Source organism: Lemur catta, chromosome X, assembly GCF_020740605.2.
Source record: "Lemur catta isolate mLemCat1 chromosome X, mLemCat1.pri, whole genome shotgun sequence".
In the NCBI taxonomy this organism is placed as follows: Eukaryota; Metazoa; Chordata; class Mammalia; order Primates; family Lemuridae; genus Lemur; species Lemur catta.
The window spans coordinates 71,625,831-71,640,399 of NC_059155.1; the positions used below are offsets into that span (position 1 = coordinate 71,625,831).

The 14,569-nt window shown below is 39.7% G+C and overlaps 1 protein-coding gene across 2 annotated transcripts in view; it reads right to left on the reverse strand.

Moving 5' to 3' along the window:
* Window positions 1-1,387: 1,387 nt before the first annotated feature.
* Window positions 1,388-14,569, reverse strand: part of ARSH (arylsulfatase family member H) — a 28,181-nt gene continuing 14,999 nt past the window's right edge. For both annotated transcript variants that reach the window (XM_045537675.1, XM_045537676.1), the window contains exons 7-11: window positions 13,545-13,681; window positions 8,918-9,052; window positions 6,047-6,209; window positions 4,503-4,624; window positions 1,388-2,698 (exon numbers count right to left, since the gene is read on the reverse strand). In XM_045537675.1, the coding sequence (XP_045393631.1) occupies window positions 2,331-2,698; window positions 4,503-4,624; window positions 6,047-6,209; window positions 8,918-9,052; window positions 13,545-13,681 (925 nt within the window). In that variant the 3' untranslated portion in view covers window positions 1,388-2,330. The remainder of the gene's footprint in view (window positions 2,699-4,502; window positions 4,625-6,046; window positions 6,210-8,917; window positions 9,053-13,544; window positions 13,682-14,569) is intronic.

Here is a 14,569-nt window from a genome sequence, read left to right on the forward strand (position 1 = left end):
AGTCCAGCATTTATTTATTTTCTGCTTGGAGGATCTGTCTAGTTCTATCAGCGGGGTGTTGAAGTCCCCAGCAATTACAATGCTGCTGTTGTATCTCTCTGCTTAGATCTGGTAGGGTTTGTTTTATGCATCGGGGAGCTCTTGTGTTAGGTGCATAAATATTTAGGATTATTATGTCTTCTTGTTGAATTGCTCCCTTTGCCATTATTTAATGGCCATCTTTGTCTTTCCTTAGTATTGTTGAATTAAAGTCAATTTTATCTGCTATGAGAGTGGCCACACCTGCTTGCATTTGGTTTCAGTCTTCAGCAGACAGTGCGTTATTAAGGACATCCACATTGCTGTGCAAGCATCACTACCACCCACCTGCAGAACTCTTTTTTCCTTGCAACATTGAAACTCTGACATGACGAAACACTAACCTCTCATCACCCTATCCTCCGGCCCCTGGCAACCAGCATTCTACCTTCTGTCTCTGTGAGATTGACTGCTCCAAACACCTCATGTTATCTTGTTCTGTGTGCATTTTTGCACATCTTGATTTTCCTGTGTCTTTTATTACACCCCCCTTTTCCAGTGGCTTTAAATATATACATTCCACTTCTTCTATCCTTATAATTTCACGTGCATTTTTAACAAGTTCTAAGGTGATTCCGTATCTCACATCTCTCTCTGAACAATATAAAGACCCTATAAAAATTTAATTTCTGTATTCTTCCTCCTGACTTAAATGTTACTATTTTTTAGCATATTAGTTTAACTTCTCCCCAAATTAGGCATTTTTTTTTTAAAAGACAGCTTTGTAAAGTCAATGTTTGTTTGCACTTATCCCTAGTTTAACAATTTCTTTGTTCACCGTTTCATCTGAGATTTCATCTTCCCTTTTGGAATCATCTCTGTTCTCTTTTCAGAAATTTCTTCAGTTAATAGTTATTCTGATAATTCATGGTTGTAAACTCAGTATTATTTTTCTGTGTTTTTAGGTATTTCAGCATCATTATTGAATAACGTGGCTATGTAACTCCAGTTTCCTCTCAGCAGTCTGAAGAAATGATTCTATCATCTTGTGGTTTCCATTGTGGCTGTTAGCAAGTGTTGGCTTTTAATTTAATTCTTATTAATATGCAGGCAACCTAATCTTTCCCTCTGACCGATCTGTGGATCTTGTCTCTGTCTTTTGTAGTCTTCAATTACGATGCTGAAAGTCATGGATATATTTTTGTTTATCCTGCCCAGAATTATTTTCTATGTGCACCTGAAATTAAGTAATTGTTTTAGTCATACTTCTTTATTTTTCTCTAAATATGGACTCTTTCTCATTCTTCCTTTTCTGTCTTTCAGGAACCATAATTAACTGCAATTGATAATGCTCACCATAACAACAGTATTAATAACAATAGTATTTATTAACTGCTCATTCTACACAAGGCAATGTTACATGAGTTATTGCATATATTTCTCTCCGCCACTCCAGGAAGTGGATGCTGGTTTTCCCCATTTTACACATGAAGAAACCACATCACAGAAATGTCTCCCCAATCACATGGCATGAAGCAAAGCCCAGAGCTGTAGCCAGGTATTTTGTTTCAGAAAAAAAAAGATGAATTTTGGACAGAAAGAGGAAAAAAAGAAAACCAGGGAAAATAAAGGTGCCAAACGAACTGTGGCATAACCTCACGTTTAATGTATAGCATCTGCTTCATGCTGAAATGAAATTCTTACCACGATTTCCTACAAAAACAGCACGTCAGTGGCTAGGATGCGTGAGCAGAGGTTTCTAACTTGACCACGTCCACACAACCACATGGGACCTGCTACTTCTATGAATCATCTTCTAAGAACCAAAGACCCACAATGCTCTGTGACACTCATCTGGCTCTGTCGTTTTCCTTCCACAATGACACCATCATATATCTTTTCCAAAAATATTATACAACAAAGTTTTGTGCGTTTGTATACAAAATAGAAGGTTCGGAAATTCCTTCGGGTAACCGTTATCCTACTAATGCGTTGTGGTCGACCTTCCCTATTGTTTTTGCGTGTTTTTAAATACTTCCCCAGCACTGCTGGCTGACTTAGGTATGGCACTCTGGTCTTCTCTCAACCGTTTGAAGAGAGAAGAAGAAAAGAAGGTTTTGCTGGGGTGTGGACCCATTTTCATTTTCCCCGGGGCCCTGTGAAGGAAAAACTGATGTCGGACAACACAACCACCATTGAAAACGTCATTTTTTTTTTTTTTTATCCCAGATGCGATGAGCCAGTCAGGTGGGCGTCGACCCTGTGACCACGGCAACAGTCAGTTTGTGCTGCGTAACAAGCGTCCCCGTTGCTCAGGGAGCAGTGGGGAGGACGTCATGCTCCTTGTCGCAGCCACAGAAGGGGAAGGTCCCGCAACACGGCTGCAGCCACGGTTTCCAAATCGTGTTGAACACGGAGAACTGCAGGGGGACGGGCGTGAGAGTCCCACGGTGTTCTTTGACGGCCGCCTCGATCTTCTTGATCACGGAATCGAACAGCGCTTCGTTGTCAGGGTTCAGCGGCCGGGCTTCGGCAGGGTCCTTGGAGATGTCAAAGAGGAGAGGTGGGTCGTGGTGGGTGACATCCCCGGAACACGGACATCTCCCGCTTCCATGGCAGGCGCCGCTGCCCTCCGGGGAGAACTTGGGAGTCACATAATGCACCTTCCACACGGTGGCACCTAGAAAACACATCTCTACTGTGACAGCACCTCTGAGATGCTTTTAGGACCTTCTCCGATAAAAAACAAAGTTCTCCAATGATTTTCCCAGCGATCAACAATATTCTTCTGCACACAATTACATAGCAACGGCAGTGTCTCAGCCATAAGAGAAATGCACAGTTTTACCATAAACTGGAAGGATTTTTTAAAAATTATATTATGAGAACATTTGGAAATAATAGCGGCTACCCAAGTGGAAATTGGGTGATTTTACCTCGATCTGAGGAGGCGTCAGCAAAGTGGGTAATTAGCTAAGGTTAAATGTCACTTTCAGACCTGAATTTGGCAAAGTTCCTTGGGCAAGATTAATCATTCTGCATTCTTCCCTCCCTCGCTCCCTTCCTCTTTCTCTTTTTCTCTCTTTCTTTCTTTCTTCCTTCCTCCATTTATTCATTTACTTCTTTCTTGCCTTCTTTTTTTTCCTGTCTCTTGTGTACATGCACACAAGCCTTTGCACACACATGCACACACACACATGCATTAATCGTGTTTTTAAAATTTCCTGTGTTTTAGAAAATAGTTGATAGGAAAAAAAATCATCATGTAAAACAGCAAAAAAAAATATATGAAGACCTAGACATAAACTTTCTAAAGGGAAATTTGGTTATGTGCATCCACAATTAAATTGTGAGGACTCTTTCAATCCAATAATTCCATTTCTGGGAATTTATCCTAAGGATACACTCAGATAAGGACTTAAAGACGTGTACACAAGGATGTTTATACAGTGCTATTTATAATACAGAAAGTTATCTATCGATATAATCTATTTCTATGAGGAATGCAGATTTTAAAAACAGGTTACAGAGTAGTGTGGATCGTATCAGCTAATTTTTAAAATCTATGAGTGTGTGAATGAGGTTATGCCTACGGACCTACACACAGAACAAAACCTGTGAAGAAATATACCCCATCACTTTATTAGCAGTTACTTTGAAAGGTAGATTTACCAGCAACTTTCTTTTTACTTTTTCTTCTTTTTTATTTCCCCAGCTGGGCTTGGAAATGAAATTGTTTTTATTTTTAAAAGGAAGCCAGCAAACAAAAAAACATCCCTGTGCTGAACAAAAGAAAAAAATGCACTACTGTATCTTATGATGTTTTGACATCTTGAAGAACCTCAACGACTTTGGGAGAAACCACCTTCTCAGGGTGAGCTAATTCCTGAAGACAGCTACCAACCCACTCTGGAATGGGCCTCTTGTGTGCAAACCGACCACCTGCTTTATCTAATTCTCACATATCAAGACAGTGTTTCCTCTGCCCTAAATCATCCCGGGGCCAGGTACTAGCCAGCCAGGAGCAGTCATTACACCCCGACACTCGTTATAATTATCCAAACCAGCCCCTCTGTAGCTTGTCACTCCTGTCTGCTTTGCCTTTCTCTTGCAAACCCCAGTAAAGGCTGTCTGCAGCCCGGGCTCTGCTTCCTAATCAAAACCTGGAGCTTCCACCTGCAGCCCTGCATGGCAAGACACAGCCTCTTCTCTTTGGAAATCGAAGCCATAAAAATATTTCCGTGGCATAGCCCTTGTCTGGGTCAACACTCAGTTACCTCTGTAAATTAAAATCTTTTGGGTACAGATCATGCACATGCCTCTCTCTGAAATGCTACTGCAGCACGTTAGCTCCTTAGACAGCATTCCTAGAGGGAAAAAACCGTCCTAACCAGGTGACATTTGCACATGGTATTTCTTCAGAGAAACAGGAGGCCCGGGCTGTGCCCCTGTGTGTTCCTTGTGTCCACGGTGTTCATACTCACAGTCCTTTTGGTGCCACCGGACCGTGTGCAGGTAGACCCCACAGTAGTGGAAGAGGAACTCGTGGTCTGAGTGGGATGTCCTCCCCTCCAGCAGGGGCATGAGGTTCCGGCCGTCAATCACCCTTGGGACAGAAAGGGACGTGTAGAAAAAGCAGTGAGAAGTGCACAGCTCAGTCACATTTTTTTTAAGACAGAATCTTGCTCTGTTGCCTGGCCTAGAGTGCTGTGGCATTAGCCCAGCTCACGGCAACCTCAGACTCCTGGGCTCAAGCGATCCTCCTGCCTCAGCCTCCCAAGTAGCTGGGACTAGAGGTGTGCACCACCACGCCCTGCTAAGTTTTTATACTTTCAGTTGCCTGGCTAATTTCTTCCTATTTTTTTAGTAGAAACGGGGTCTCACTCTTGCTCAGGCTGGTCTCGAACTCCTGACCTGAAGCAATCTTCCCGCCTTGGCCTCCCAGAGTGCTAGGTTTACAGGCGTGAGCCACCGTGCCGGGCCATCTGTCACATGTTTTACAACAGAATAAGGAGGAGGGAAAGGAAGAGGAAGAACAAATTTCTTAAAACGTAAGATGCATTTTCACTCTTTTTATGACAAAAAAAGAAAGGAAACCAATTCATTTTCTGAGGTCATGGGAGAAGGGACCAGCTAGAAATATTATTCTGACACCTTCCTTGCTGGGCTGTATGAATTCATGTCATGCATTGGAAAGAGTGAGCTCTTCACAATCTTTTGTGTTTTTTTTTTTTTTGATTTAAATTTTGCAGTTTATTTTTTTATGTCAGTATATTATGGGGGTACAAATGTTTAGATTACATATATTGCCTTTGCCCCACCTGAGTCAGAGCTTCAAGCGTGTCCATCCCCCAGACGGTGCACACTGCACCCATTAGGTATGAATATACCCATCCCCCTCTCCCCCTCCCACCTGCCCGACACCAATGAATGTTATTACCATATGTGCACTTAAGTGTTGATCAGTTAATGCCAGCTTGATGGTGAGTGCACATTCTTTTGATTTAAATAAAACTTCACAGTGGTGAATAGATAATACCACCCCTCAACACACACACACACACACACACACACATACACACACACACACACACATACACACACACACACAGATGGGATTAAACCCATAAAGCATGCAATGAATGCATTCACTTTAAAGCTCATAGAGAAAGCGAAAAAGAGAAACGACAGCTTCATTTGTCACACACCCTTACACATATGTGTTTTTATTCGGTAATTCATTGAAGACATATTTGCTTAATGGTCTAGACGCTGTGAGACATAAAACAGGATGAGGTCCCACCCGTAAGGAAAGCCAAACCTTTGCATGCACAATGATAGCACAAGGGAGAAAGTTCAGACGTACTCTAAGAAGAAAACAAGCAAAATATCATGCCCTGCACCAAGGGGACAAAGACATCTGGCCCTCCGGGTGAAATATTGAGGAGTTATCTAGCACAGTTATCTAGTATATCCCCACACATCCAAATCTCTCTCCTTAGCTTAGGAACAAGTGCCGTTTCTGTACCTGTCTTGGGGCAGAATCCCTCCTCCGATATAGGACAGGGTCGGGTAGATGTCCATGAGGCTGGTGGGCTCATCCACCACGAGCCCAGGCTCCAGCACCGTCGGCCACCGGAGTATTCCTGGCACCCGGATGCCTCCGTCCCATCCTCCCATCCCTTTGCCACCTAAAAGCAAAGATGACAACCAAACATGAGTTGAACCCAACTTTATCTGCTGCATTGCAGAGTCAGTCTGGATGCAACTTTTCTGTGAGCTGGCGACAGACCCGCCAGGGTGCTACAAGTTCACGGACAGATACAAAGTAGCCACGAGATATCATTCCTGACTTCCAGAACTTAATACACTGTTGCAAACCTTTAAGTAGCCAAGTGTCACATTCAATAATAATAATAAATAAAAATAAGCGTTGCCATAAGACAGGATATATAATACGTACCAACGAATGCCCCGGACTTTTCATACTATAGAGAAAGGATATTTGGGAAGTGGGAAAGTCTTCAGTCCTTGTCGCAATTATATTGGGCTTGAGAACACAGAAAAGGCTTGTTTGAGGTCCAAAGACAGACTTTCTAAAATGTCTTTAATGTGACAATTATCTAGGAAAAATTATTTTGCGGGGAGCCCAGAAACAGTTTCCCACGCAAAACAGTTGTTCCTGTGAGCGTAGGGAGGTTAATTTGGTTCCAATGTTTAAATTGTCTATTATAATAAGTTGTGGTTTAAGCTTTCTTTAAAGAAATCAATTTCCTTCAATGCAGGTTTTATCGGGTTACAGTGATTTCGCATAGAGAAGCAGTAAGAAAGTGGGAATAGGAAAATTGTGTACAGGCAAAAAAATGTGCTGACAATTACGTCTTAGACAAAGGTCCCCTTGGGTGTGTCTGAGCACAAATGCGGCCATGTGACTGTTCCAATCCTGAGGTTGAAGGATTTGTTCCAAAATAAAAATGCTGCCCTGTGCCAAATGACACAGTCAGGATCACACAGACTCTTTAAGAAAAAGCATGAGGCTCTGGAGGGTGGAAAAATCTCTTCCTACGTGAAATGTTTTTTGGGTGCATCTTGTGTGCGTGTCCCTCTGACAGGCGGTCTGAATTACACAGCAAACACACGACAGTGTCTCTCTTGCTAAAAATGATGCAAAATTATCTGTGGAAACATTCACTGGTCTAAGCAGCGTCCAGAGCCGACCCAGGTCCTCAGCGCTGCTCTGTATTGTAATGAAAACTTGAAAAATTCCCTGAACCAAATTAATGTTTTTGCTGTACTTGTGTCTACACTTGACAAGCAACAAAAAACTGTAAAGCCACCCTGACGTTTCCTCCAGCTTACTTAAGAACCTGTGTCTTTGTGAGGCACAATGACAACAAAATCACTTGTTCGTCCAGGACATTGAATACATGTGTGTATGCAATGTATACCCTGCCCCATGGAGGCAAACTGTGAAGCTGAGAACTTGTCCTGAACGGTGATACCTGCTCACGACAATGTTGCCGACTCTTTTGCAGGGTTATGTGCACGTTGTAGGATGTGGGGCTTTACAGAGACACAAACCCACACAAGCAATTATCACCATGATTATAACAGGATGTAATATTCACATCCCCTATAATCATCACAGTTATAATAACATCTCATTTGATGGCATAAATACAGTGAATCAACTGTAATCTCTACTTTTTCTAAGACGCTTAACACCGATTCTCTCTTTGCTAGTTAACAAAGTTATGTCTGTGGCAAGTTGGTATGACAGGACAGAGATGAAGTAACCTTCTATCAATTCAATATATAATCCAGTGTATATAACGCTATATATATATGTTCACTACATGTAATCCTATATATATGGGATTATATATCCTATATATATATCGGGTTTTATATTGTAACAACATGTACTGAATATATAGGAATTTATATATCATCTTATCTATCATGAATATAATAAATGTATATGCATAGTGAATGCACATAGGAACGTATGGATAATACACACACACTACTTTTTTTTTATGAAATATAAGAAGCCCAAACATTCTGGTTTTTATAGCAATGAGAACTTTGATACCCTTTTAGGTTTTTTGGTGGGTTTTTTTTTGTTTTTTTTTTTTTTGACTTGGAAATTAGGGAGTAAGACAGGAATACCAAATACCAAATTCGTGTTTAAAATATTGTTTTTGTAGGCACCGCTTTGCCAGTGCCTAAGAGAAGGCTCCAAAAAGTTGTTGAAGAGCCCAGCAAGGAGCGCAGCAAAGGGAGTTGGAAGAATCGGCTGACCGCAGGATGGGGGCCCCTCAGTCTAAGTGACTTTACTCTTTTCCTGGTCAGGGTAACACTCTTTGAAACATATTGATAATGTGGTTGATTTTATTAAACTAAGGACAGGAATGTAGGCATTCAAGTGAGTATTAATTTAGAGGAGCCGTTCTCATCTGGGAGTGACGTTGCCCCCCCAGGGGACGTCGGGCAGTGTCTGGAGACGTCGTTGGTTGTCACCGCTTTGGGCAGATGCCTCTGCCATCTGGGGGTGGAGCCGTCCAACATCCCCGCAGGGCACCGGACGCCCCACCACAGAGTCCTCCGACCTGCCATGTCCAATGCTCTCAGGCTGAAAAACTCTCTGCAGATGATCATTGAGACCCCAGTATTTCCTCTCATGAGGTTGTCATCGCTTCAAATGCTTTTATTTTAAGCTCCTAGAAATTGCCCCAAAATGCACAGCCTTTTTTCCACCTAGCCTATGAAGAGCTAACATAAAAATAACTCAAATAAAAATATGCAAATGGCGTGGCCTACGGATTCAGGTAAAGGCAAAGCTAACACAGCCTACTGGTTTTACACCGAGAGGGGACAGTTCTCTGCTGGGAATCACCTTTGTAGATGCCGTTCCAGCCGCCCAGCTGGGCAGCTCCGTCCTGGGACTCCAGCCGCCCCCCGTTGTCCGAGGTGAAGTACACCAAGGTGCGGTTGGCTAAGCACTCCTGGTCCAGAGCCTGCAGGATTTTACCTGGGAGGGTCAGAAACAGGAAGCCTTTAGCTCTCGTACGTACCTGCTGTCGTGCACTTGTCACATGTAACACTATGAGTTAAGGCTATTTCATTATGTATCATATAGCATTGTATAATTAACAACGACTGCATGACACTCTAGTATCTACTATTCTCTATATGTACTGTATACATTTATTATAGGATATAGAAATATATGCTATATATTTCTTATAAATATATGTTAATGTCTAATGTTAGAAATACACAATTTATTGTTATACACTAAATATATTATAATAAAACATATAATAAAAAATCATATAAATAGAACACGAAGTATATTGTAGTAGGTATAATACATAGTATTTATTATAATAATAGCTAATTTTATAAACATTAGAAATATTATATTGTTATATAATATTCTATATTAATTGTTAATAATATATTATGTAATACCACTGTGTAAAATTTGTCATGAGTATATGATATATAATGTTTTATTATATAGTATTTAATATGTCAATATATTATGTAAAAATTCATGTTTCTTGTATAATATATAAGAAATATAATATTAATTATGAAATAAAACTTGAATATATTACATAAATATCTATAATATAATAAATATATTTTATTATAAACATATTATTTATATAAATATAAAATACATGTACCATTAATATTACTTTATATAATTTTATAATATTTTAAGTGTTATATAATATTACATTAATTATATTACCATATTAATATGATTATTTAAATAATATAATGTAAAAATTAACTATATTGATTATATTGATTAATTTTATATGATAATTAGTATATGATAGTATACAAAATATTAGTTTATGATGTAAGTTTATCATATATTATGTATATCATTTCATTATATATAATAAATAAGAAAGTGTATTTTATTATATGTATTATATGATAATACATAATATCATTTCCCACAACAATTCAAATAGCTAATGCAAATTAGGTCCAGCAGTTAAAATAAACTTATGAACACTAATGAAAGAGAAAATGTAGTTTGAAGTGTTACATCTGCAGGAATACACAAGCAAAGTCTCACACTTGCTCCAGGGAGGAGCACCTCTTCCCTTAAAGACTCTGCAGTCCCTTGTTGTTGTCTTAAGTCTACGTCTAAATTGCAGGTTATTCTTGCCGTTTGGATTGTGGTTTAGGATCTGATGATAACTAATACTTTGCTAGAGTCAGCAAACACTTTTTTAAATGTCTTGCTAGTCCCTTAAGATGACAGTTAAAAACAACAACAACAACAACAAAAAAAAAAAACCAAGTAGAAAGCTGGTCTAGTGCAACTCCAAACAGTATCAATTTAATTTCTGATTCCTGCTGGGCGTTTGCCAATCACCAGACAGCACCGTCCCCAGCTTGCGGTCACACCGTGTTCTCAGCATGGGGCATTAAAGAAAATGCAACTAGGCCGGGCGTGGTGGCTCACGCCTGTAATCCTAACACTCTGGGAGGCCGAGGCGGTAGAATCGCTCGAGGTCAGGAGTTTGAGACCAGACTGAGCAAGAGCAAGACCCCGTCTCTACTAAAAATAGAAAGAAATTTATATGGCCAACTAAAAATCTATATAGAAAAACTTAGCTGAGCATGGTGGCACATGCCTGTAGTCCCAGCTACTCGGGAGGCTGAGGCAGGAGGATGGCTTAAGCCGAGGAGTCTGAGGTTGCTGTGAGCTGGGCTGACACCACGGCACTCACTCTAGCCTGGGCAACAAAGTGAGACTCTGTCTCAAAAAAAAAGAAAATCAAACAAAAAAGAAAAATGCAACTAGCTGCACTGAAAACTCTCCCTTTTTTGTAAACTCATTAACCTTTCTGTTTGACTGTTGTTTCAAAGTGATTTGTTTTAGAAGCAGCACTAACCATTTTTTAGCAATGTTGCTGCTTTAGAAAGTAAGAATTTTTTTTAAGTCAGGGTTTGTAGGAGATAAGATTATACAGGCTTTCTGGTAAGAAGATAATTGTATGGAAACTATCAGTTCGTATTAGATCTCGCTATAGTATTATGTGTAAAAGTGATTTCTAATGTATGACATGTAAATAAAATAGCTGCACGTTCTTTCTCTGTTTGGAAATAGATATATGTAAATCACTGCATATGAATTATATAAAACGTACACATGTGTGTGCATGTGTAAATGCTCATGGCAATGGGTCAGTCATGAGACCTCTTGCCAAAGATACCTAGAAAAGACCCAATAATGAAAAGTTATGAAAAGTACTTTTTGAATATGCACAAGTTTCTTTAAATAGAATATTTAAAATGTTACCAAATTCTTAAGGATTCAGTAAGCTCATTTTGTGGATCATATCCAGTATAGTACTGTTATGGCCTATTTTTCAGCAAAGTTGATAACTTAGTAACCCTTTGAGTTTTATAATCATATTGTTAAATAAGAAGAGATACACACAAAGATGCGTCTCTGACTTTGGATATATCTCTAGTTTTGATAAAATATTTACAAGGCATGAGTGAGAAAATTCAAGACTATTTGGGAGATGCTATGCAAAATATATATATATACTTATATATATATGTATATATACTTATATATATACATATGTATATAAGTATATATATATAGCTACTCTTACATTTCCCCTGTGTAAAACAATGTTAGCCATTTACTAAATGCAATTACTAGCTTTTGTAACATCTTATGTATTTACATGTATTAAAGAATAAACATAATCATTTGTTAGTGACACACATTAGATAGAGACTTTAACAGAAATCCCCTTTGCAGAAAACTCTCCTCGAACTAAAAGTGTAACTACACTAAAGCAATTTCAGAAGGGGTAGAGAAAAAAAGATCACAATCATCTAATTACATAAAAGCTACAATGTTGTAGCTGTTTTGTATTGTAACAGGTTGCAATGTTTGTATTTATCTACCAGGCAATTAAACCATATTTCAATACACACACACACACCCCACAGTAGAGATTAAGTTAAGAAATACAGAGTTTAGCTTTAGTTCAAGGAGCTGAAAAGGGGTTTTGACCAGGGATTAGTTCCCTTTAATTAAGCCCTTGAATTGTCCCCAATAATACATTCCTTTTTCCCACCTATTTCTGCTTAAATGCCTTGCTGACAACACTTACTTTCCTCACATTCTAGCTTCTCTTTAGAATTAAGTACAGACTGTATTAAAGCAGTATCTAGAATTTTAGGTACACATAGTAGAAATATAAGAGAGAAATTTACCCAAGGACAAAATTTCACCTCTGCCTGTCCTATGAGATGTCACTAGCTCTTCAGGGATTTTCACTCATATCCTACAACTCATCTAGACTGTGGTTTACAGTGTCAAAAAAAAATATGTGCAATAAAACTTGTTTTAACACACCTTAAATGCATTTCAATTAACAAAGCTCTGTTTATTTCAAAGGCACTTGATATATATACGGATAGAAGCAGCAAAAAACTGGGTTATTATTATTTTAAATGTCTCTGCATAGTCCAGTTTTCAGAAGTCTCCAATTGCAAGAGAAAAAATATATGCATACTGTTTCAAAAATAAAACACCCTTGTTGAGATGAAGGAATACTCACGCGCACAGTGGGGAAAAATGCAACTGCAGTAGCACAGCTATTTATTTTTCCGGTACATATGCAAGGCTCCTCCCCCTCCCTCCTCCCAGCCCCCACCTTTTGAGCTATTATTACTTAGTATTATTTTTCTATATTAACCACTGTGACTTTGAGATAAATGGCTTTGGTTTTGACAAATTCCCATCCCCAATTTCTAAGCATCTCTTGGAAAACTGATAAGAATAACACATTTCGCTTTATATCCATCAAAATAACCAGCAATGACAATATTCTTCATGGTACTTTATCTTGCTAGTGGGTTTTTTGGGAAAGTGGCTGTCTTTATGTTAAAGATGGGAAAACCTAAACTGTTATCTTGGGGAATGTATTTTACTGGTACTGCTAGACAATGAAAGCCCAGAATGTTTTTTTGTTGTTGTTGTTTGTTTGTTTTTTTGAGACAGAGTCTCGCTCTGTTGCCCAGGCTAGAGTGCCGTGGCATCAGCCTCACTCACAGCAACCTCAAACTCCTGGGCTCAAGTGATCCTCCTGCCTCAGCCTCCTGAGTAGCTGGGACTACAGGCATGTGCCACCATGCCTGGCTAAGTTTTTCTGTATATATTTTTATTTGTCCAGATAATTTCTTTCTATTTTTAAAAGAGACAGGGTCTCGCTCTTGCTCAGGCTGGTCTCGAACTCCTGACCTTGAGCGATCGTCCCACCTCGGCCTCCCAGAGTGCTGGGGTTACAGGTGTGAGCCACCGCGCCCGGCCAAAGCCCAGATTTTAATACAATTCTGCAAAACAAATACTTATTGGGTGTCTGTGATGGGCAAAGGGGCTGGCCATTTTTTTGAGACAATTAACGCGGTTTTTTCTCTAGCTCATGCGTCATATATGCAAAGCCGTGTCACTGAGTACTCACCCACCATCCAATCCATTTCCTCCACATTGTCCCCATACAATCCGTATTTACTGTGCCCGACGAACTTCTCTTTGGTGACGAGTGGAGTGTGCACGTGAAGGAAGGAAAAGAAGAGAAGAAAAGGTTCCCGTTTATACCTAAGGGGTAGAAAGTCAGCAGAATTACCTCCGTCCATGAGGGCATCGCTCCCATCTGCACGGGGCCGCACCCTGGTTGAGAGATCTCATAACACTCGGGGAAACTTTTCTATGTGCTTTAGATGACAACACCCCCCCTGCGAGTTGGGACCGCAGCAAGACTGATGTTGAAAGCACGTGAGGAGAAATAAAGACCTGCAGGACATTGTGCTTCCTACAGAACATTTAGTGCAATTCGTTTTACACGTTCTTGGATCCAGGTTAGAATCTTCTCATTTTTGTAGAATGGATAAAGTTACTGTTTATACGTATGTGATATTCTAAAATTTTACAAAATAAAATATATGTATGGGTGTGTATACATATAGATAGGTACATAGATACCTACATAGATACATACATAGATAAACATTCTCTTCATACATTATCTGAGAGTGTTTCTTCAAGTATGGGTTTGGAGGAATCATATCCTAAGGACAGACCCCAGTACACTGCACTAAGGATTCAATGCACCTTATTCTCCACTTCCTCTGTGTTCCTCAAGGACACTATCTCCAATATTTAACTGAATGCATGATCACAAAATACACTTTTCAGAATCTCTTATATCTAGGAGTGTAGGAATAGCTACCAACCAAGGCAGAGTGGTAACACATAAGTAAAAATAGAGCATGCCATTTGTAGAAAGAGTTCTTCTTCATTGCCTCCTCTTCCTCCTTCATGCTTCCTGGAACACAAGCGTGATAGCTGGAGCCTTGGCATCCGCCTTGGGGCAGGAGGCTGTTCATGCAGGACAGCAGAGAGCAGGCTAGAAGGAGCTGAAGTGTTCATAACCTCATGATATCTATAGCCTGCCCACCCCAAGGGAGAAATAAACTGCCCTCATTC